The 21,295-nt window shown below is 35.0% G+C and overlaps 1 protein-coding gene across 1 annotated transcript; it reads left to right on the top strand.

The window, feature by feature from the left end:
• The first annotated feature begins 275 nt into the window (after positions 1 to 275).
• Positions 276 to 20,160, top strand: maf1b (MAF1 homolog, negative regulator of RNA polymerase III b). Its single transcript, XM_022663334.2, has 8 exons — positions 276 to 761; positions 3,382 to 3,466; positions 11,378 to 11,509; positions 12,348 to 12,510; positions 14,697 to 14,818; positions 15,396 to 15,515; positions 15,944 to 16,042; positions 17,705 to 20,160. The coding sequence occupies exons 2-8, from the start codon at positions 3,384 to 3,386 to the stop codon at positions 17,727 to 17,729; spliced, it is 744 nt and encodes a 247-aa protein (XP_022519055.1). The 5' UTR covers positions 276 to 761; positions 3,382 to 3,383; the 3' UTR covers positions 17,730 to 20,160.
• Positions 20,161 to 21,295: the final 1,135 nt, after the last annotated feature.

Raw genomic sequence — 21,295 nt, 5'->3', positions numbered from 1 at the left:
AATTATTGTTGCGTAAAAAAATGCCTATAAAAAAAGAAAAGAAAAACCTATAGGATAAAATATGTGGGCGTGGTTAACTTTCCCATCTCGTTTGAATTTTTCGCAGCTGTGACCAATCAAATCAAATGCACGTTTGACTGGCAGATGAGAAGGGCATGTGATTGGCTCAGATCTGAAACCTAACCCCGTAGTCAGGCGGACGCAACTCGTAGTCACGCCCACTAGGCGGGGTCAAGGACAATACCAAATCGTTTAACAGCGCAAGTGGGCGGGGCTTACAGAGAGTGGTGTCAGATTAAGAGAGGAACGGTAGAAGCCAGAGACAATAAAAAAAACCCAACCTCAATCGACGCATATCGCAGCTCCTGCTGGTTTTCTCGCTTTTTAATTCGAATTACTTGATCAGAAATCGTTTTTTAAGCATCGTCGGATCAGGTCGCGTCTTTAAAGCGACTCTGATCTGATATTATTGCGGATTTATCGGATTGTTGCATTAGTATATCGGTTAAAAACAAGGGGATGCTGCTGCAGAGGCGAAGACCAGCGCTGAATTTAAACCGTTTTATTTTTAGTTTACCTACAAGAAGCGGATTTTTTATACAAGCGAATTCGAGCAGAATATTTTCGTTGCGACCGTGGAGTTTAGTTCGACATTGAATTTTAACATCGTTTTTGTTGTTATCCGTTTGATCTGCAGCGAATTGTTGTTTTAATAACCTTTATTTCCATTTGGACAAGTGGAATAAAACTGAAAAACAAAGGTAAGCATTGAACAAAATATAATACATAAAAAAGAACGTTGATTCAACGTTAAAATTGTTTGCATTTTCCACCTATAGTTAGCTAATGCATTAAAACAAACGTTGATCTCCAGCGTCAGGATTGATTAATTCATGCACATCGATTTTTACATTGATTCAACATTGATCTAACGTTATAGATTTATAGATCTATAACTGCTATAGCTATATGTTGTATGTTTACAGTTTTTACTGATATTTACTAAATATCTATGTATATCTTGCTACCTAGAATTTTATTCCTATAGCTTATAGTTAGAAAGAATTGTAATATTGTATAAATAGTAGTGTGTAGAAAGGTAAACATGAAAAAAATAAACATTAAAAAATAAAAATATTAACCTTTTTGTAAAAATCACTGTGAAACCCTTTCAATGTTTCAATGTTTCAATGTCTGGCCAAATATAGGTTGTTTAAATGTTAAATGTAATCTTCAACATTAAAATATGTGATAAAATTTTAACATTTAACCCAATGAACATTTTAGACAATGTTCTATAGCTAAATAAAGGTTGTTATTTCTGTCAGAGTTAAAAGATGTGATGGAACCAAGAAATAAACGTTCATTCAATGTCAGAATTTGAACACTAGTTAACCCATAAAACATATTAGACAGCTAAATAAAGGTTGTTTAAAGATTGTTTTTTATTTTCCACGTTAAAAAAATTGTTGAAATTAGCTAGATAGCGTTAGTTTGTTTGGGGTGGGAAGCTAAGCTAAGCTAAGCTAAGCTAACATAAACGAAGATAAAGCTGGCGGCGTCTTCGTGTTGTTTTAACGTTTTAAACGTATTTTAGTGTATTTTACATTGTTTAAAATCGTGTCAAACGTGTCATAATACCACCCATAATGCAGAAAACATAAATTAGCTGCATATTTTACCGTATTTTGGGGGTTTAACCCCTACTCCAAACCAGGAAATGAGCTTCTGTTGTGTTGCTATAGCTATAGCTAACGCTAGGTTAGCTAGTAACTCTATATTTTATAGGTTGGTTCAGAGTTTATACTGTTAATACTTGGATAATATTGATATTTATCTGATGTAAATAATCTTTATTCGCTGTAGAAACCAGTGAGAGCTATATGTTTGAGTATTTTAATACTTTAACCCATTCATTTCTTCAATAAATAGCTAACTAAACTGTAACGTTAGTTGGGTTAACGTTAGATGGGTTGGGTTGGTTCCGAATGAAAATAGGTCATTTATACTGTTTAAACTGAGTTAACTTCTGCAATATTGCGGGTTATTTAATGTAAATAATGATCTATGTAGTTGTAAAAAAGTTGTATGTATATATTTGAGTGGTTTATTATGTTAACCCATTAATTTCCTCATTAGATAGTTAGCTAACTGTAGTTGGGTCATATGAGTTGGGTTGGTCCAGACTGAAAATTGGTCATTTATACTGTTTAAATTAAGTTAACTTCTGCAATCTTGGGTTGAATTTAGTGTACATAATCATTTACTCACAGTAGAAACCAATGAGAGCAATATATTTGAGTGTTTTAATACTTTAAACCATTTATTTCTTCATTAGACAGCTAACTGTAGTTGGGTTGTATGGGTTGAGTTGGTTCAGAGTGCAAATAGCATATTTATATAATTTGTACTAAGTTAACTTCTTTATTATTTGGGTTTATTTAATGAACACAATCATATATTCTCTGTAGAATCCAGTGAGAGCTATATGTGTAAGTGTTTTAATACTTTGAACCACCCAACCCATATAACCCAACTACAGTTAGCTAGCTGTCTAATGAGGAAATTAATGGTTTAGTGTAAAAAAAAATAGGTCATTTATGCTGTCGAAACTAACTTGTACAATGTTGTTTATTTAGTGTAAATAATCATCGATTCTCTGTAGAAACAAGTGAGGGCTATATATTTGAGTGTTTTAATACTTTAAATTTCTTATTAGATACATAACTTGGCTAACTGTAGTTAACCTAGGGTTAAATGGGTTGGTACAGAGTAAAAATATGTCATTTATATTGTTTAAACTAGGGTAACCTCTGCAATGTTGAGCTTTATTTAATGTAATTAATGATCTATTCTATGTAGAAACACGTTGAATGCATATATTTGAGTGATTTAGTTTGTTAAACCATTTATTTCCTCAGTAGACAGCTTGAGCTAACTTTAGTTAGGTTAGATGGGTTGTGTTTTTTTTAGTGTGAAAATAGGTTAACATCTACAATATATGGGTTTATTTTATGTAAATAAGCTTTTGTTGTAGAAACAAGCGAGAGTGTTTTTTAATACTTTACCCCATTACTTTATTAATTGGTTCAGTGTGGAAATGGGTAATTTAAACAGCTTCAACTACATTTACATATACAATATTGGATTTATTTATCCTCCCTAGATTAAATAATTAAATATTTTGCTCTCACCTATGTTCTTGGCTATAACCGGCCCATTTTTACAGTTTCCCTCCATGTCTTTTTGCAGGTGTATGAGAAAAGTGGCAATTTTAATAAAAATATGTGTTTTAGGAGAGGATGCATAAAATTGATCGTTAAGAATTATATTCCTGCTTTCTCAATTTCTTTTTTTGTTTGTTTTTGTTGACCCTTTCAGCAATGAAGCTCCTGGAGAACTCGAGTTTCGAAGCCCTGAGCTCTCGCCTGTGTGTTGAAACTGGAGACTCTCACATCCTTGGCAGGTAACTGTATAGGGTTTTTTTCCCTTCTGGCTTCTTCAGAGGGGTCTTGACCTGAATCCCCAGCTTTATAAATTATAGTGTGTGTCACTTGACCCATTCAACATGTATCTGCAACATATTAGGACTTTAGAACTACATTTAGCATTAGGCTACTTTTAGTATGAAATCTGTTTTTCTAAAGCAGATTTTTCATCTTTTACAATATTGTTTAGTTGTCATTTGGATAAAAATCTACCCAAATAGTGCCTATATGGAGATATATATATATATTGCGGTGCACCACTTGACTAGTTCAACACAAAATTGCAAGTGTCCAACTGTTTTAAAGCAGCATGGGACAGATTTAGATTTAGAAAGATCCCCAAAAATCCTAATCCTCAGGATTGTTTTGGAATTGAAATGCTTTTCTAAGCTTTCAAGCAACAGATTATCAGATTAGTTGGAGAAAAAAAAAACTTTTTGAGGGGTTGAGGATCATCTAAATGTACCTATTTGAATTTGGAATAAATTTTATTTTTATGTATTTATTGATAACAAATATGTATTATGTATTTTAATAAACTGTCCAATGTTTGCAAGGGACCAAAATTTGTTATTGGTCAAGATTTGGCTTAGTGGTTAGCACGTTTTTCTCCAAGCGCAGGTCTTGGGTTTAAGTCTGTATCTTGCCACTCTGAGCTGGTCAGCTCCTCAGTGCCTGATTCAGTCCCCCAGGTGGACGGTTGTTTCCGGTTGAGAGTATGCTGTGTGCTATTGGCTGCCGCTTCTCACCGATGTGTGTTGGTTGAGTGCTGAATGTAAATGACTTCCTTGGGTGCCTAGAAAGACAAAAAGGCGATATAAAAGTGAACTATACATAGTAAGTTAAATATCATTTTCTCATAAGTTAAGTTACTGTATGTTCTCTTCATGTTCGAGCAAAAGTAGCAAACATTTTGCAGTCATGCACCACAACACCCACACGCCCCGACACATCCCCCGGCCCCTCTTCCTGTTTGGTTATCATGTGCTGCTCGGAAGCCTGTGTATTTCTGTATGTGTTAAGATGGGCTATTTCAACTGATTAGATTATCACCATAGCTTTCTGAATTTAGTTCAGAAACCTGATACACACTCGAAATTCTGCACTGTAAGCTAAACCAAGGTTACTCTACCTGATTTGTAACCTGATTCAATGTTGGACTGGATCTGCGTTTCTTTGCTTTGTCTCTCTCTTAACCCTTTATGGCACAGATTTTATTCATTTTTTGGAAGGAAAATAATGACCACCTCTGCTTTAGCATTATTCCAAACAGAAGTGGACTGGCTACATTGTAAAAAAAACACTGTTTTATATAGTAAACAAGAAACCAAATGTGATGTTTTGTGATATTTTGTGACAAAAAATAGTAAACAAAAACTAAAATTGTAATAATCGATACAGTGGTTTGTTGCCTGAGGGCAACACCATGTCATTGAGGGTTTATTAGTAAATTTTCCCATCCTGAATTTAATTTAGTAGTATATGTTGGACAACTGTTTAATCCGAAGAAATCCTGCTGACAGCCAATGAAAACTAAGAACATAAAGCAATTAAATACAGATAGGCCTGTGCCGATAACTGTTTGAGTGGACGATATATTGTCAGAGGAATGAAATGTTACGATAAACTATATTATTGTCATTTTAAGAACTTTTTATGCCGCTGAAATAATTATAATTTAATTGCATATTACATAATACAGATGCATATTTTTTTTGAGTAATTTTTAAGACATTTAAATTAAATAAATAAAATGTCAAATTAAACCCTTGATTTTAAACAAAGTCTCTATTCTGATTAGGGGCCATATTGTATATACAGCATATCATATAAACAGCATATATCTTATATATGCAGCACTAAATATTCATCACTTTAATTTTGTGGTAGATTTTTGTTGTTATTATTTTGATTTTTTTGTTACATTTTTTATTTTTACTGTTCTTATTTGAAACAAAATTGGAGTGTTGGGAAGTTACTTTTTATATAGACAAAGTAACTGTTTTTGCCAATAACCGTTTTTGGGTGGACGGTATATTTTTAGAGAAAGAGTTACGATAAAAGATATTATTGTCATTTTAGGAACATCTTATGCCACTGAAATAATTATAATTTGATAGAATATTACATAATACAGTTAAGTACATTTTGGGATTCATTCTTGAGACCGAATTGAAATATACATTATTTTTTCAAACAAAGTTTGCATTCTGATAAGTGTGCCATTTCGTATATACAACATATATCGTATATATTCAACGCTAAATATTCATCACTTTAGTTTTGTGGTAGATTTTTGCTGTTACATTTATTTATTTATTTTTTAATTTAGTTACTCTGTCATAACTTTATATAGACAAACGTTTACAATTTTTTTTTACTGTATATATGAATTGTATGTTTATAGTGAACATTCATAATTTATATTTTTGCAGTTGAACATTCCTGAAATTAAGTACAGTTCTTTTCATCAGCTGCAGAGTTGTTTAATGTTTGATCCCCTGTTTCTTCACTCCAAATAATCACTTCAAATTACATTTTGATTTTATAGCAGCTACCAAATAGTAGACCTTACCATTAAAACCTAGGTTTTGTATGGTGTCGTTTCTCCATGGTTTGCATGGAACTGTTCAGCCAAAAACACATTAACTATTTATACAAATTTCCTTATTCCAAATTTAGTTGATCAGCTGATACTGTTTCTAGAGAGCATTAGGTTATGCAAGGTTACAGCAAACACAAGAAAACCGAGATTACTCAACATCTCCACTTCTTTTCTCTCATGCTTTACAGAATGTAAAATTTGCATTGCCTCATCCCAGAGGAGCAGAGAGCTGTAACCTCATGCCCTGTTTGTGCCAGCGTGTGTGTGGGCGTGTGGGTGTGAGTTAGCTGGGTTTGCTGAGTCGTGGGGTTATGTTGGTATATCAGAGTTCAGAGAGTAACTGTGTCTCTGGGACTCTGGGTGTGTGTTATGTAAGCAGATGATTGTGCAAACATGAGGGGAAAAAGTGTGTTGAATTAGTCTGATTATATTATTTGCATGAAAGGATAGAATGATAGATAAAGTGTACTGTACAGAGGTTTTATTTTGCAGTTTGCAGTTATTTACATTACATTGGGAATTATCAATATTATTTCAATTATCCTGAACCAAAAAGAAATTAACTGAATATATGTTTTTTCATATATATATTTTGAACACTTTACAGCAGATATACCACAATACAGATTAAGTTGCTAAATCAGTTTTTTTATTTTACTATTTATAGGTTTATGTTTGAGTAAAATGAACATTGTTGTTTTATTCTATAAAATACAGACAACATTTCTCCCAAATTCCAAATTAAAATATTCTCATTTAGAGCATTTATTTGCATATTTTTTGTATAAAGAAAACCAGTTCATATCCATAAAAAGTTTTAAGAGTTCAGAAATCAATATTTGGTGGAATAATCCTGTTTTTTAATCACAATTTTCCTGCATCTTGGCATCATGTCCTCCTCCACCAGTCTTGTACACTGCTTTTGGATAACTTGCTGCTTTACTCCTGGTGCAAAAATTCAAGCAGTTCAATTAGTTTGGTTTGATGACTTGTGATCATCCATCTTCCTCTTGATTATATTCCAGAGTTTTTTAATTTGGTAAAATCAAAGAAACTACATTTTTTAAGTGCTCTCTTATTTGCACAACTTATTTTAAATGTGCCTGAATTTTTTCAGGTTTTTACCTCTTTTAATTTGATGTTCCATCTGTAGATCCATCTGTAGTTTACGTTAGGTGTTCTTTGTGTAAAAACACAATGTTTAATGAGATTATAAAACTGACAATGCGTTTACTTCCGTTTAAAGCCCTTTCTTCCCCTCTGAAGCTGATCATTTGCATATAAGACACATGCATGAATGTAGAACAGCTGCAGATCTTCCTGTTTCTGAGATTATGGGGTTTCAGAAGTGTCACGTTCACAGAAATGCAGATCTGCTTTGTTTTGCTGTTCTGTTGCACAACTGGTGGGTTGTTTGGTTGGTTGGTGGGTGTGGATGGGTAGGGGGGGGGGGGGGTGTCTGGCCTGACATAGCAGGGGTGTGATTGAGTCCTCTGGGCTATGCTGTGACGCAGAACATAGCATCATGTAACATTTTTGTGTGTGTGTGTGTGTGTTTGTGTTTGTGTGACCTTGGATAACCAGCCACACACACACACACACACACACACACACACACACATCAGTGTTCCATAGGAGCTGCCAACTTCTGTAGTGCTTACTGGATTAGTGCACAGAGCACAAGCAGCAATGCTTTAATGCTGCCTCAAATCCGTGATGTCCAAACACAAACAGGGTCCCTTTAAAGGGCCAGAATCATGACAAAAAATGTTTTGATAGTCTAAATGTAGCCGATATGGTGACAATTACAAGACATTATTACCATATACAATATTTATTGTGATACACATGATTAGTCAGTACGCATCAGAAATGACTTAAAAACACTATTCAAATACTATCCCATACTAAGTACAATGATTTTTATTTAAAATATAAAAAATGGACTAATAATTGCATCGTGAGGATGTACAACTCCAAGCTTTTTAAATGTGAAATGTTTTGCATTTGCATTGTTTGAACACCAGAGGTCGCAATCCCGCAAGTGCAGACTGGAGAACCAGTGGGCATAAGCAAAGTGCAGAGGATAAATAAAATTTGACTAAAGCCAATAACACAGGCAGCTTATTCCGCTATAAGGCAGTGGGGGTGGGGTCGCTGTAGTTGATGCACAAGTTTAATCCTTCCAGCTTTTGACTCTTGTGGAGTGAAAAAATAAGTTTGAACTTTAAATGAAGCCAAATTAAAGAAAAAGTCACAAAAAAGTGAAAATACTGAAGTAAAATTACACAAAAACCTATTGATGTAATGACTTATATTTTCATCAGGGCCACCCCAGCAAAGGAAAAGTTATATATACCTCTGCTACACAATATTATTATTTAAATTGTCCAAAGAGAAATTAAACATTTGGCCAAAGACTAAATACATATATATTTTTTACAAAACATAATCAGTAAACAGCCCAGCAGACGTGATTTAAAATAGGTTTAATTACTTAATTAGTAATGTTCAGTATTTATATCTTAAGTACTTCCACTATAAATAAGCTTTGGAGATGTTTTAATGAATTTGTTGAAGTACAGTTGATGTAGAGCATTATCAATCACCCCCTGTATTAGTTTACTCAGTTCTCTACCTGTCTGTTTTCACACACTGTATTTTTTTACAGCTTAAACACAAAGCTGTACAGGACTAGGATAGTTAAAAATGGCTGAACATATGAGATACTGTTGCTGCTTTACTGAACAGTAGATTTGAAAGAATAGGTGTATGTTAGGCCTGTTATTATAATTTATATTATTATCAACTAATTGTGCAAAGAGAAATACATTACCTCAGTAATATTTGATAATGTGATATTGTGATTTAGTCTATTATACACAGTGACCAGTATTTTAGTCAGTAATGCTAAATCACCAATGTGTCAATAACTGACTCCTTACACACAAAAAAGTATATATTTCCCAACATATGATTTGATTAAAATGTTGTCTTTTTTAAAAAAAAAAGGGTATAATTGATTTGTTTTGCTATTCTATAATATTTTTTCCATAGGCATTTAATGATCTTTAAGTGATAATAGTATCCTTTATCTCCAATAATCTATTCGATGATATATCGTCCACTGCTTATAATGCTTATAACTTCAGTGTGAGTGGGCTGTGCTAAACTGCTGCAGCTTGAATAGGTAAAGACGTGTACAAGTTGTTTATTATGACATTCTTATGATTCTTATGACGTTCTGCCACAATGTAGTTTATTAAAACATTGATTAATTCATATTTTTTATTATCTGGGTCTGTATAGTATTATAATTTGATGTTTATGGGATATATCTGACCCTGATTATCCGCTGTAATACAGAGCAGTGCTGTTTCTGAGGCTGTTTGAGGGGAGAAAGTAGGCCACAGTGTTCTCAATCACATGACTGCCATAAAAAACGAGCTCTCAGGGAGACCTTTGGCCTTTGCCTATAAATAAGACCGGGGCAGTGTGTCTGTGTCTGGAGTGAGACTGAACAGCCCCTGCTCTTGCATAACACTGAAGGACACACACACACACACACACACTCACACACGTTGGTATTGCTATTCTTACATGGACTTTGCATTCATATAATAATAATAACTGTAGCTAATTTGGACTAAACCTTTTTTGAGCAATGCGAAAACATTTGCTCAAAAGCTAGGTGGTTGCTAAGGTGTTGCAATGGTATCCAGCTATGCTGATGCTATGCGGTGTGCAGCCATAATGTTCTTGCGTAAATCAGATTAAAAGGTAATACAAATACATTTTGCAGCCATGTTTGCTAGTACATTTATAATTTTCAGTGACCAAAAATAAATGTCTCTTATTTACAAATGTTCTAATGAAAGCATTGCTTGGTGGTTGCTAAGGTGTTGCAATGGTATCCGTGGTGGTTGCTGTGCAGTGTGCAGCCATAATGTTCTAATGTTCGTGTAAATCAGATTGAAAGGTAATACAAATACATCTCAGCTATGTACACTAGTTTGCTTTGGACCAGTAGCTGGTTTATCCAGTAGCTCCTCCATACACACACAGTACTGGAGAGCAATGCAGAGAAGGGGGTTTTACACAGCTTTTAAAGGGTGTTATTTTGTGTTGAAACCTAAATAAAAAAACACTGCTGTTATGTTATGTCATACATTTTCTAAATACTGATACAAAGTTAAAAATTAAAGCAGACAAGTTCAGTCTGTCCTTCAGGTTCTGTCTGTTCTTCACTGTAGCTCATGATGTTCCTAAGTGACACATACTGAACATCCTGAGAGCATCATCACTACAGGACAGTGTGTGAATAAATCTGCGTTCGTTTATCTGACCTTATTTATTTACAGAATGTAGGAGTGCTTTATAGTTAGTGCTGGAGATGAAACTAAACTAGCTCCTTTTAAAAGTGTATTTATTTATTTATTTATAAGTGCAAAAATACAGTTTACAATGACTGTCCTCTAATATAATTAACAATGTTTAAGAATATAAAATACTTCCTGAACAAACGTTTTTTTTTTTTTTGTTTTTTTAAGCAAATAGCCTAAGTGTGAAAACACAAACAGCAATTTACTGGGCTGGCTTGCGCAGCGGAGAAACCATGCAGCAGCAGCGCTCCTAGCCTGCTTACGCAGCAGTGTGGGGCAGCAGAAATTCCGGGATGAAAACACAAAGAAATCTGGGCTAAAAACACAGAAAAAATATGGGGTGAAAACACAAAAATTCGGGATAAAAACACCAAAAATCCGGGGTGAATATGTCTCGTCGGTCAGAGCAAATTTTTCAGTGGATTAAGGGGGCCGTGATTTTTTTTTTTTTTTTTACCTCTTTTTTAAAAACGAATATTCGAATATTCGCTTCGAATCAGTGCCGAATATCCGGAGCTCAAAAAACGCTATTCGGGCCAGCCCTACAAATTTAATAAACATTTGAGTAACATTTAAGCTTAAAATGTAATTTACTTTGGTTTCAGTTCCAGATTTTTTTATATATTAGTATATCCTAAAATAAAATGCAGTCAAATCAGAGTATATGCAACTTTTTTTTCTGCAAAAAGAAAAATTCCACTTTTTTCAAATTTTTCTGAACAATTTCATTTATTTTATTTTATTCCTGACATGGTAGATCTTTGACTTTTGTTTAAAAAAAAAATCAGTTTTCTCCCCTATTATTATTCAGCCCAAATTTAGTGTTAGGACATTTGGGTGGTGTTTAATATTTTAATAAACAGAACTGAGAATATCTGTGTGTGTGTGTGTGTGTGTTTCAGGATTGAGAGTTACTCCTGTAAGATGGCTGGTGATGATAAACACATGTTTAAGCAGTTCTGCCAGGAGGGGGAGCCACACGTACTGGAGGCACTTTCACCCCCACAATCCAGCAGCGCCCCCAGCCCCAACCTGTAAGTATATAAAAAAAAAACTGAAACGTTTTTACCTATTTAAATACTGTACTTACTCACATCTATTATAAACTTGTTCTATTTTTATGCAACGAAAAGTGTTTTCTTAATGGCATAATACAAAAATCCTTTGTAGCACCTATGTTTAATTTGAATGTTGGTTATCAATACTTTAGTGTAGCAACTTTTAACCTCTATTTCTTACATTTTCACACAATAATCTCAACTTTCTCCTCCTTACATTGTAAAAATAGCCTCGTTACTACTATTTCATTTCAGCTTGTTTTCATTCCGGCTTCTCAACGTTCAATAAAACCCCTATCCAGATAAATCTCTCCATCCAGATAGAGTGAATCTGATTGTGATTGGATGTAGAGAAGTATAAACATCTACCATTCCGACTCCCTATTATATTAGCAGACGTATGTAGTCTAGTATGAAGATGATTCGTGCAGAGACTCAAGAGAACTCCAGACAAACTCCAGTCTACATGCAGCTAAAAAAAACAGGGAACAGCGTAGTGCATAAATTATATTATCAACATTAACATTTTAATAATATAACATTATAGTCATTATGGCTTTTAGTAAAATGTGTTTTGGGGAGTTCACTATAGGACTCTGTGGGCGTGGCCTAAGCTTTTGTTCTTAATGGCTTTATTTTTTCCCCTTACATTACTTTTACTTTTATACTTTAAGTAGTTTTGAAACCAGTACTTTTTTTTAAACACTAACTTTAAAGGGTAAAAAGCTTGAGTTGGTTCTTAAAATCTCATTATTTTCTCTCTCTCTCTCTGTCTCTCTCTTGTTCTCTCTCTCTCTCTGTCTCTCTCTCTCAGGCTGGGTAAGAGCGGGGATGAGGGGGAGAATCCTCTGAGTGATAAGTGCTGCAGGAAGACTCTGTTCTACCTCATCACCACCCTGAACGAGTCGTTCCGACCCGATTACGACTTCAGCGCCGCCCGCGCCCACGAGTTCAGCCGCGAGCCCAGCCTCAACTGGGTCAGTATCGGCTCACGGAGCGACACACTTCTCTCAGCGGGGAATTCGGCTCTTACATGTGCTGCTGTTTAGTTCTGTCTCGTATTGTGTAACTTCTCTTTCTGTATTAATGAGTGAAAGCGGGACAGGAACTGCTGCTGGAGTTTTAATGTCCTGTGAGGAAGTTAACCCTGACTGAAGCATAGTTACTGTCGTTTAGTGCTGGGCGTTGTGGCCAAAAATGCATATCACAATATTTTTCAAGATTCTGACGGTTTCACCGTATATCACAGTATTTTTATTATTATTATTTTTTTTTAGATCTGTTACGAATATATATATATATATATATATATATATATATATATATATAAAACACTAAGGCTTTAAATGAAGGCTTTTAATACTATTTGGTTTATTTTGCCCCAAAAATATATATACACAATATATGAAGGAATCAGACTTAATTTTCAGAAAAACAGCTAAAGAATGTAAAAAATGGGCCTTAAAAAAGAGATACGCCAACAACTTTAACACAACCTCCTTTACAAAACTAAATATTTTAAATCGTTCCATAAACACTATAAACAAACCTAAAATACTTAAGGTTTATGTATTCAAAGAGATATTTCTCAAAAGCTCTATCACACAAGTAAAACACAAGTTTTATATCAATTTACTGTATGTTATTCCTGAAGCCATTATAGGCATTACAGTATTAAAATCGGTCACAATTCCCTTATTTTTCCAGTTAAAATACATTCAAATCATCCTTCAAGCTACAGTATTAATATATTTAAAAGGGATATAGTTACTGCTCTATTTTACTGGGATTAAACACCTCTACAGTAGAGACTGCAGCAGAGGAAGTTTGAAGCGTTTGACTCCAAAAGATGCGTGTTTCCTCTGACAGTTCTGTTCAGCGGCCGCAGCACCCTCTAGTGGTATGGCGGTATACCGAATGAGCCAGTATACCGCCTAGTACTGTTAATACTGAACACAACAGTATTAGAGGGGTTATTAGGCCCCCGGTATTGAGCTGTTAAGCATTTGAACTGTTTTCCTTGGACAGTAATAACACGCTTGTCATTAATAGCATTTAAAACCCTTTAACAGGCCAGGATTTTTGTCAGTTGTCTGCCTGACATTACACCACTAAATTTAGAGGATTTCTATTCAAGCATTACATAAAAAGCCTTTATGTTTGATGAGTAACACTACTGAAAAGTGTCATTGTAATAGAAAATATAAACAAATATATATATTTAAGTAAATCTTCCAATGCCAAAACATAAAATAAAATCAATATCAATTTAAAATAAATATTTTCCTGAATACAAGTCAAGCAGTTTATGTCCTCCAAACCTTTAGTTTTGTTATGTTTGTCTAGTTTTTACATCTATTTTCAAGCCTGCAGAATTTGGGTTGATTCCTGTTACTGATCTGGAATTATTAATTTATTAAGTGTAAGTGAAGTAGAGAAAAGACTGGCAGCTTCTCCTGTAGTCTCCTGTAGGAGATTTCAAACCCTCAATTTTTCAGAATGTGAATAAGTTATTTTATTGCAGAAAAAAAAACTTTTTTTTTTTTTTTTTTTTTTAAATCACCTAAACCTGTAGCCTGTATACAGGACAAGGCATTTTAAGGGGTTAAATCATAATAGCAGTGCTTCTACATCTATTTCTATTTTGGCAGATTAATTTAATTTAAATGTTTTAAACTTGCATCCAGGATATTTTAATATAACAAAAATACTACATGACTAAACAAATTCATTGTTAGTTATGGTTTTCATCCAGTTCTGTTAAAAAATAAAAAAATATTTTTACAATAATATAGAATGATTAGAGATAAAGTTTAATGTACCTTTTTATGGAGTTTAAATCAAATAGATTTTTTATGGCTTCATTTGATTCTGTTCCTCTTGAAATTAAGCCTCAGAATTTCAAAATAAAATAATTGTAAATAATTTGATTAATATCATGTTTCATTAAAAGTGCCATAGTATATATTTTTGGTTTTAGACGTTGGGTCTGGAGAGCACTCAGGTCAGGTGTATTAGTAGAGGGACGGGGTAAGTGGGACCTGTGGAATGTGGTTGGTTTTGCTTTAGGGTGTGTGTACTGTGCGTGTACTCGGTGTGTATGTGTATGTATAGGTGTTTTTTTTACCTGTACTGACGTGTGTGTGTTTGGTGTCTCCCTCAGGTGGCGAATGCAGTGAACAGCAGCCTGTTCTCGGCTGTGGGGGAGGAGTTTAACTCTCTGGGGCCGGAGCTCTGGAACGCCATCGACCAGGAGATCAACCTGCAGGGCTGTGATATCTACAGGTGAGAGATTATATAGATTATTTACATCTACATTACATCATTTTATTAGATAATTATTTATACAAACAATACATATAGATTTGAAACTGCAGTATTCATTAATCATTGAGAGATGTAGAGTTTTTATCAATTTAATCCTTTTACTTCTTTGTTAATATGACGCATTCTTGATAGAGACTGTATAGAATTAAATTCAGCAAATGAATGAATTAACTTAATTTCTAATAATATTAATGAGATGTTTTTGGTACATAATATTTTGGCTTTTTTTTTGCTAAGAGGTTTTCATTAAATTTTTTCACTTTCATATTTTCATTTTTTACTTCTAAACACACACACACACAAAATATATATTTAAAATATATTTTAAAAAAATATATATTTAAAAAAATGCTGCTCAGGTCATATATTAGTGAAATTTACGCAGAAAAATGCAGCCAGATGTTTACGCAACAGGGGCTAATGCTTAGTTAGCTACCTCAGATAACATTACTATCCTAGTCCTTGTGTGTGTGTGTGTGTTCTGAAGAATTGTGTATATATTGTATATATTTTTTTTTGTGTATGTGTTTTTTAGCTACAACCCAGACCTGGACTCTGACCCGTTCGGAGAGGAGGGCAGCCTCTGGTCCTTCAACTACTTCTTCTACAACAAGAAGCTCAAACGCATCGTATTCTTCACCTGCCGCTCTGTGAGGTCAGAACTCACAACACACACATACACATACACACACACACACACACACACACACATACATACATACTGAACCAGTAAAAAGTTTGAACACATCTTAAAATCACGGCTAAAATAAAGTATCCTCAAGTACAGTCACCACAAAGACCATCAAGAACTTCATAATGATGAAACTGGCACTTATCAGGACCACCTTTAGGAAAGAAAGGGCAAGAGTTCCCTCTGTTTTACAGGATAAGATCATCAGAAACCACAAGTTAACAGCTTGTTTAATGCTTTTAAGTTACTACATGATTCCTTGTGTGTTCCTTCATAGTCTGAACCACCTCACTATTCATTTATAATGTAGGAAAAAACATAAACAAATTAAATTGAAGTATTTGATAAGATTTGATAATTTAATGTCTGTTTCTGATCTGTCTTGTTCTCAGTGATCTCAGCAGCTATGGCCGCGGGCGTATGGATAACGAGCTGGATATGGAGCTGGATGATGATGAGGAAGAAGAAGTGGATGCCTTTATGGAGGACAGGTGAGGTTCTGCTTAAACACAGGATTCAGACATACTTATATTGAGGATGAACAGATTGCACAGATACAAAAATATACACATAATCATTATTAAATGCCACTATTTATGTGTGTGTATAGATATATAACAGTTTTTAATGACTATATATAGTCCATTGTCCCAGAAAGCATAAATTGCAATAAATTATATCATAATATCAGGGTCATGAAAGGCCACTACCTTAAAATGAAACTAGAACTGTATTATAATTTTGGAAGTACACTCTTTTAAAGAGCTGGATTTTAAAGAGCTGGATTATAAGGTGCATAGGGTGACCAGATTTGTTTTGTTTTTTTTAATTCATGTATAATGTTTTTTTTCTGAAATATCTGATATAACAGCTCAATTCTAATTCTTTAGGGTAAAGGTGCTTACTCCTTTAAACAGCTATAACATGTATTTGTATCAGTTTACAAACAGGGCTGCTTTATGAGTTCATGCAATGCAACTATGTATTAAAAGCATTTGACACTGTTTTACTCTTATTCAGTGTGGGCATACCTTTTGCTAATATTACTTTAATAGTTTTTACACTTACTTTTTAAGTTAACTGATCATTTATCAGTTTTAAAATCTGTTATTTCACTTGTTTTAGTGCTTTTTAAAACATGCTAATCCACAGCATAGAGGCTACAAAACTCAAACTATGCAGCCTTTCAACACAGCTTTAACCTAAATATGTTAAATAACACTGAACGTACCACGCAGAGAAAGGGTGTAGAACCAGCGGACACGCACGTGCTTTCGCTTGTTAACATTTGGGTATACACTCGCCCGCTTTCTTCTTCTTCACACACACACACACACACACACACACAATGCAAAGTAGATAGATTTGAGAAGAAGGGCGAGACTAATTTGCGATACAGAGAAACCTGGAATGGAGTGGAATGGAATGGCGTGGCAATTCTAATCCCAATGCACTGTACTGTGGGCAGTCAAACAAAATCCCGGATGATTTGGAAATTCCCCACAGACATTTTTTTAGGTCTCAAAAGAACGTCTGGTCACCTTAAAGGTGCACTAAAAATAAACATCATCTATTTTCTGATCTAATTTCATGCATAATGTGCACTGCATTATGAGACACTAGTAAGGAACAGGGGTGTTGCTATGTTTTCCTTCTAATTCAGCAGGTCTCACCGCTGGGTAGTTTGGTAGCTAAGCTAAGTAAAAAGAAAATAATGGTGAAAGAGCATGCGGGTAATGCTAATGCTGCTCCAGCAGTGCTAGCCGGGTTAGCAGCAAGCTTCAGGTAATATTCAACCTCTGAATGGTGAAAGAGCTAGCGCTTAGCTTGCTCCTTAATACCTGACTGGTAAAATTCATATATAAGGTGCTCAGGATTATAAGGTGCACTGACAATTTTTGGAAAAGTAAAGGATTTTCAGTACACCTTATAGTGTGAAAAATACATTTACTATACATGTGTCCATGTTAAATGTCTTTAATATTAATATACAATGTGGAAAATGCATTAAATTAAGTAATAAAGTAAAACACTGAATGAGCAGGTGTGTCCAAACTTGACAGACTGATACTGTAAATATTTAAATATAAAATAGACTGCTTTTGATATAAAATAACACATTATTTCTTTCTCTCTCTCCCTTTGTTTCTCAGGTTCCCCAGAGCTCTGTGTGTTTAAATCCTGAACTTCATCCAGCGAGACGCCACTGTTCCTCCATCTCTGATCCAGCAGCTCTGCTCCTCTCCTCCTTTCTTCTGTTTCTGGATCTCAGCCGTCAGCTGTGAGGTTCTCATCTATATCTGCACATTTAAACGCCTACCAAAAAACAAAACCACAAAAAAAAACAAAGAAAAAAGACAAAGAAAGGAAAAAAACAACCACTTTTTAACTTTTAAAAAGGATTTTACTGTGTATGTTCTGTTTGGACGCGTTTGGAGAATATTTGTGGACATTCTGGAGAAAAATGCCACAGATGAGGATTGAGGATTAAGGATTAAGGACTAAACTCGAGGATGATCCTCTGAACGGAAATTGAAGCGTCTTCGTTTGACTGTTCCCGAATCCTGATGATGATTATGATGATGTCAGAACGATATTACAAGATTTGACAGGATTTTACGAGATATTACAGCACACACCAGCAGTTCAGTAAATATGGGCGGGGCTAATTCGACTGTGTCCAGCTGTACACAGCTAACGAAGACTGTGATTGGCCTCTTTTTCCAGTGCAGCATTATTACTGGCCTCTCGGACTGTGTTTGTATCTTTGTGTTCACTTTGCCTTTTTATATTTTAACCGTGTGTTTCTAATTTTTTGGAGATTTTATCTGTGAACGTGTTTCATCGCACTGAATCGAACCCCCTGCCCAGTGTGAGAGCGCTCAGTAGCTTCAGTACGTTAAATATTCGCTGCGTCGTTTACGTATTGAATCGTCGGGGGAGGTTCTTATCGTGTGAACAGTGATGTAGGGAAGGCATGAAATTTTTAGAATCGAGTTTAGTTCAGTGGTTTATGGTGTTTGGACTCTGAGGAACGAGCTGAACAGTTTTAAAGTGACTAGTTTGTTCCCAAATCTTTCAAAATTCATGTTCAGTATGTAGTTTTTACAGCATCAGCACCTTTTTCCACTTTTGATTTACACCTAAGGGTTAAGTAGTATTATAGACAGAAAAACAGGTAGAACATGCTTAGATTGGACCTTCTGAATGTTCCTCAGCTGTGTAACTCTGATACCTGTTTAATAATATGTGGTGGGATCTTCTTCTGTAGTTTTCATTAAAAAGAGTCTTTAATGTCTCTTAATTTACAAAGTGGCTGTGTACCAGGGAAAGTGTTGACTGATAGCTTTATCACAAGTTTATCGCAAGTTTTACATTATTAAACTCTATTTGGATGGGATTAGAAATCTCACGATTAATGACCTGAAATGGGAGTAGCTGCTTGATTTATGCACTGCTGTCACCTCCAACAATGTGTTGTGAGGTTCGAATAACACATTTATAGTACTAGTGAAATTGTAAGGGCATTTTCACACCTGTAGTTTGTTTCTCTGGTCTGAATTGGATGATAAGTTAATGTACTTGCAGAGTTTCACCCTCAGTTAGATTTTTTTCACACAGGCAAAAACCTAAAACCTAAAAGCAAATGCAACAAAAAGGTTTTGTGTTCCAGCCCAGTGCAAATAGCTGTGGTGTGTAAAGCTGCTTCAATATTCAAATAGCGGAGATGGGAGTAGCTACTTAATTTACGAACTGCCATCAACCCCAAAAATGTTTGATCATCACAAAACACATATATATTACTAGTCAAATTTTAGTCATGCTAAACAACGACTTCTATACCTAAAACTGCTATGTAAAAAATTGCACGCTTCTGAAAAGTCCATAATTCGCTAATTTCTGGAATTTAGTGTTGTTTTTTTTACTCGTTTAACTGAGATATCTGTGCCACATAAAATTAAACTAAACACCACCTGGATCACCTACCCCCCTGAGAAAAACTGCCAAAAAGTCCTTTTCCACAACCTTTTGACATATTAACCCATATTTTAGTTGATGCATACATTATTATAACATGAGGATATATATTTTTTACGGCTCATTTTACACAAATACATAAAAGTAGTTGTCAAAATGACTGGTGTGAGTTTAGACTAATCCCATCCAAACAGGGCTTTCGTTTTACAGTAGAGTTAATATATTCCAATAAGTATATTTAATATATTAACTATTCTAAAGCTTTAAGCTGATTAATTGATTAATTTGCTGTATTACAGTCCACTATATAACTAGAACTGAAGGTCTCTCATCACTGTCCCTCTTTTACATGCGTTTTTCGTGATGCTCTGACTGTTATTGCTTCACTGATGCAGCTGAATGTTTATATTGATGAGCATTTCTCTTCAGCATTACTGGTTCAGCCTCCTCTGAAAGCCACAGCATGATCTTTACCGTTTAAAAATGTTTTTCCCCCTTTTTTAGGAAGATGGTAAAGTGTGAAAATTGAAGCTCTCCTCTGGAACAGGCGTTTGCTTTCTCTGAGATCTGAATATAATGTACGATTTTCTGTGAACATTTTCAGTCAATACAATTTTCTGTCTTAAACCAATGACTGTTCTTTCTTTTGTCTGAGGCCCAGTGCCATTTTACCACTTCCTTTCACTTAGCTTTAACCCTCTCTTTTGAACGTTCTTGTGTAGGAGGGGTAGGGTGTCCTAATTCTTGTTAGACTTGAGAGGTAGGTAGTGCTGGGTGGTATGACCAAAAAATGTATATCACTGTATTTTTTTAATTATAATTTATTTATTGTAGGGTGTAGGTTATGTGGCAACGCGTGGGCTACGCTGTAGGTTCAACACAGGACTGTAAGTTTGCTCCACAGAGCTTCCAGTGCGTTAGCTTGTTGTGCTAGTGTTATCTAGTGACGCTCCACTTCAACATGGCACTCCGCATCTACACAGCGCTCTGCTGGGCCTCTAGCAGTATGGCGGTATGTGAAAAATCCATACCGATCCAAATCGGTTCTAAACTGATGCACGGTATACCGTATGAACCGGTATACTGCCCAGCACTAGGGGTAGGTTAGCGGAAATTTTAATGCTGCATGGTCATTCAAACAGAGATTAGGGATTAGTTTCTTAGGGGAACGTCTGTGAAAAATATTTCACACTTCTACTCAGTGATAAAACTCCTGCATCTGGACTACAATTAAAAAACAGGAGGACCAGTGAGTTTTTTATGGCTTTCTTGATCACGACATTGCGTTCAGTAGCTCCTCCATTTCCACTTGCTGTTGCGTTTTCGTGGTGCGCGACAGTGAACAAATAGCTATTTTATTAAACACGAGGAGACGAAACTCAGAGATGTGGATCCGGACGGGACTAAAATTACCGGAGGACCACAGAGTTCAGAGAAAAACAGCAGGTAATTCAGCCTGTAATTTGGGGTGGATAATTGAAATTTAGGGCAGGTTGCTGAACTGTACCGCTCCTTTACTGTTACAACAGACTGGCCTACAGAGCACCACAAGCTAATTATTTTTTTATTTGTTTATTCTGACGCCGCTTCTGCTACTTGTAAAGTTCTCCCATTTCTTAGGGGTAGGGGTAGGGGTTGAAAGGAGAAGAGGCATTGGGCCCAAGTAGACACAACAAATTAATAGTAAGTCTTTTCTGGACAGTAGAGAGACAGATACTCCAATAAAAGCAGGATAAACTCCTTAATAATCTTGATTTCAGAACAAA

This window comes from Astyanax mexicanus, chromosome 8 (genome assembly GCF_023375975.1).
Source record: "Astyanax mexicanus isolate ESR-SI-001 chromosome 8, AstMex3_surface, whole genome shotgun sequence".
Classification (NCBI taxonomy): Eukaryota; Metazoa; Chordata; class Actinopteri; order Characiformes; family Acestrorhamphidae; genus Astyanax; species Astyanax mexicanus.
The sequence above is the reverse complement of the archived record's forward strand: the minus strand, read 5'-3'. Positions and strand labels throughout refer to the sequence as shown.

What these genes read in the sequence shown, in the direction of transcription:
- maf1b (XM_022663334.2), top strand. Translation starts at nt 3,384, where the DNA reads ATGAAGCTCCTGGAGAACTCGAGTTTCGAAGCCCTGAGCTCTCGCCTG. An exon ending in GCGAGCCCAGCCTCAACTGG is followed by an intron (nt 12,511 to 14,696) that starts GTCAGTATCGGC and finishes TGTCTCCCTCAG; the next exon opens with GTGGCGAATGCAGTGAACAG. An exon ending in CAGGGCTGTGATATCTACAG is followed by an intron (nt 14,819 to 15,395) that starts GTGAGAGATTAT and finishes TGTGTTTTTTAG; the next exon opens with CTACAACCCAGACCTGGACT.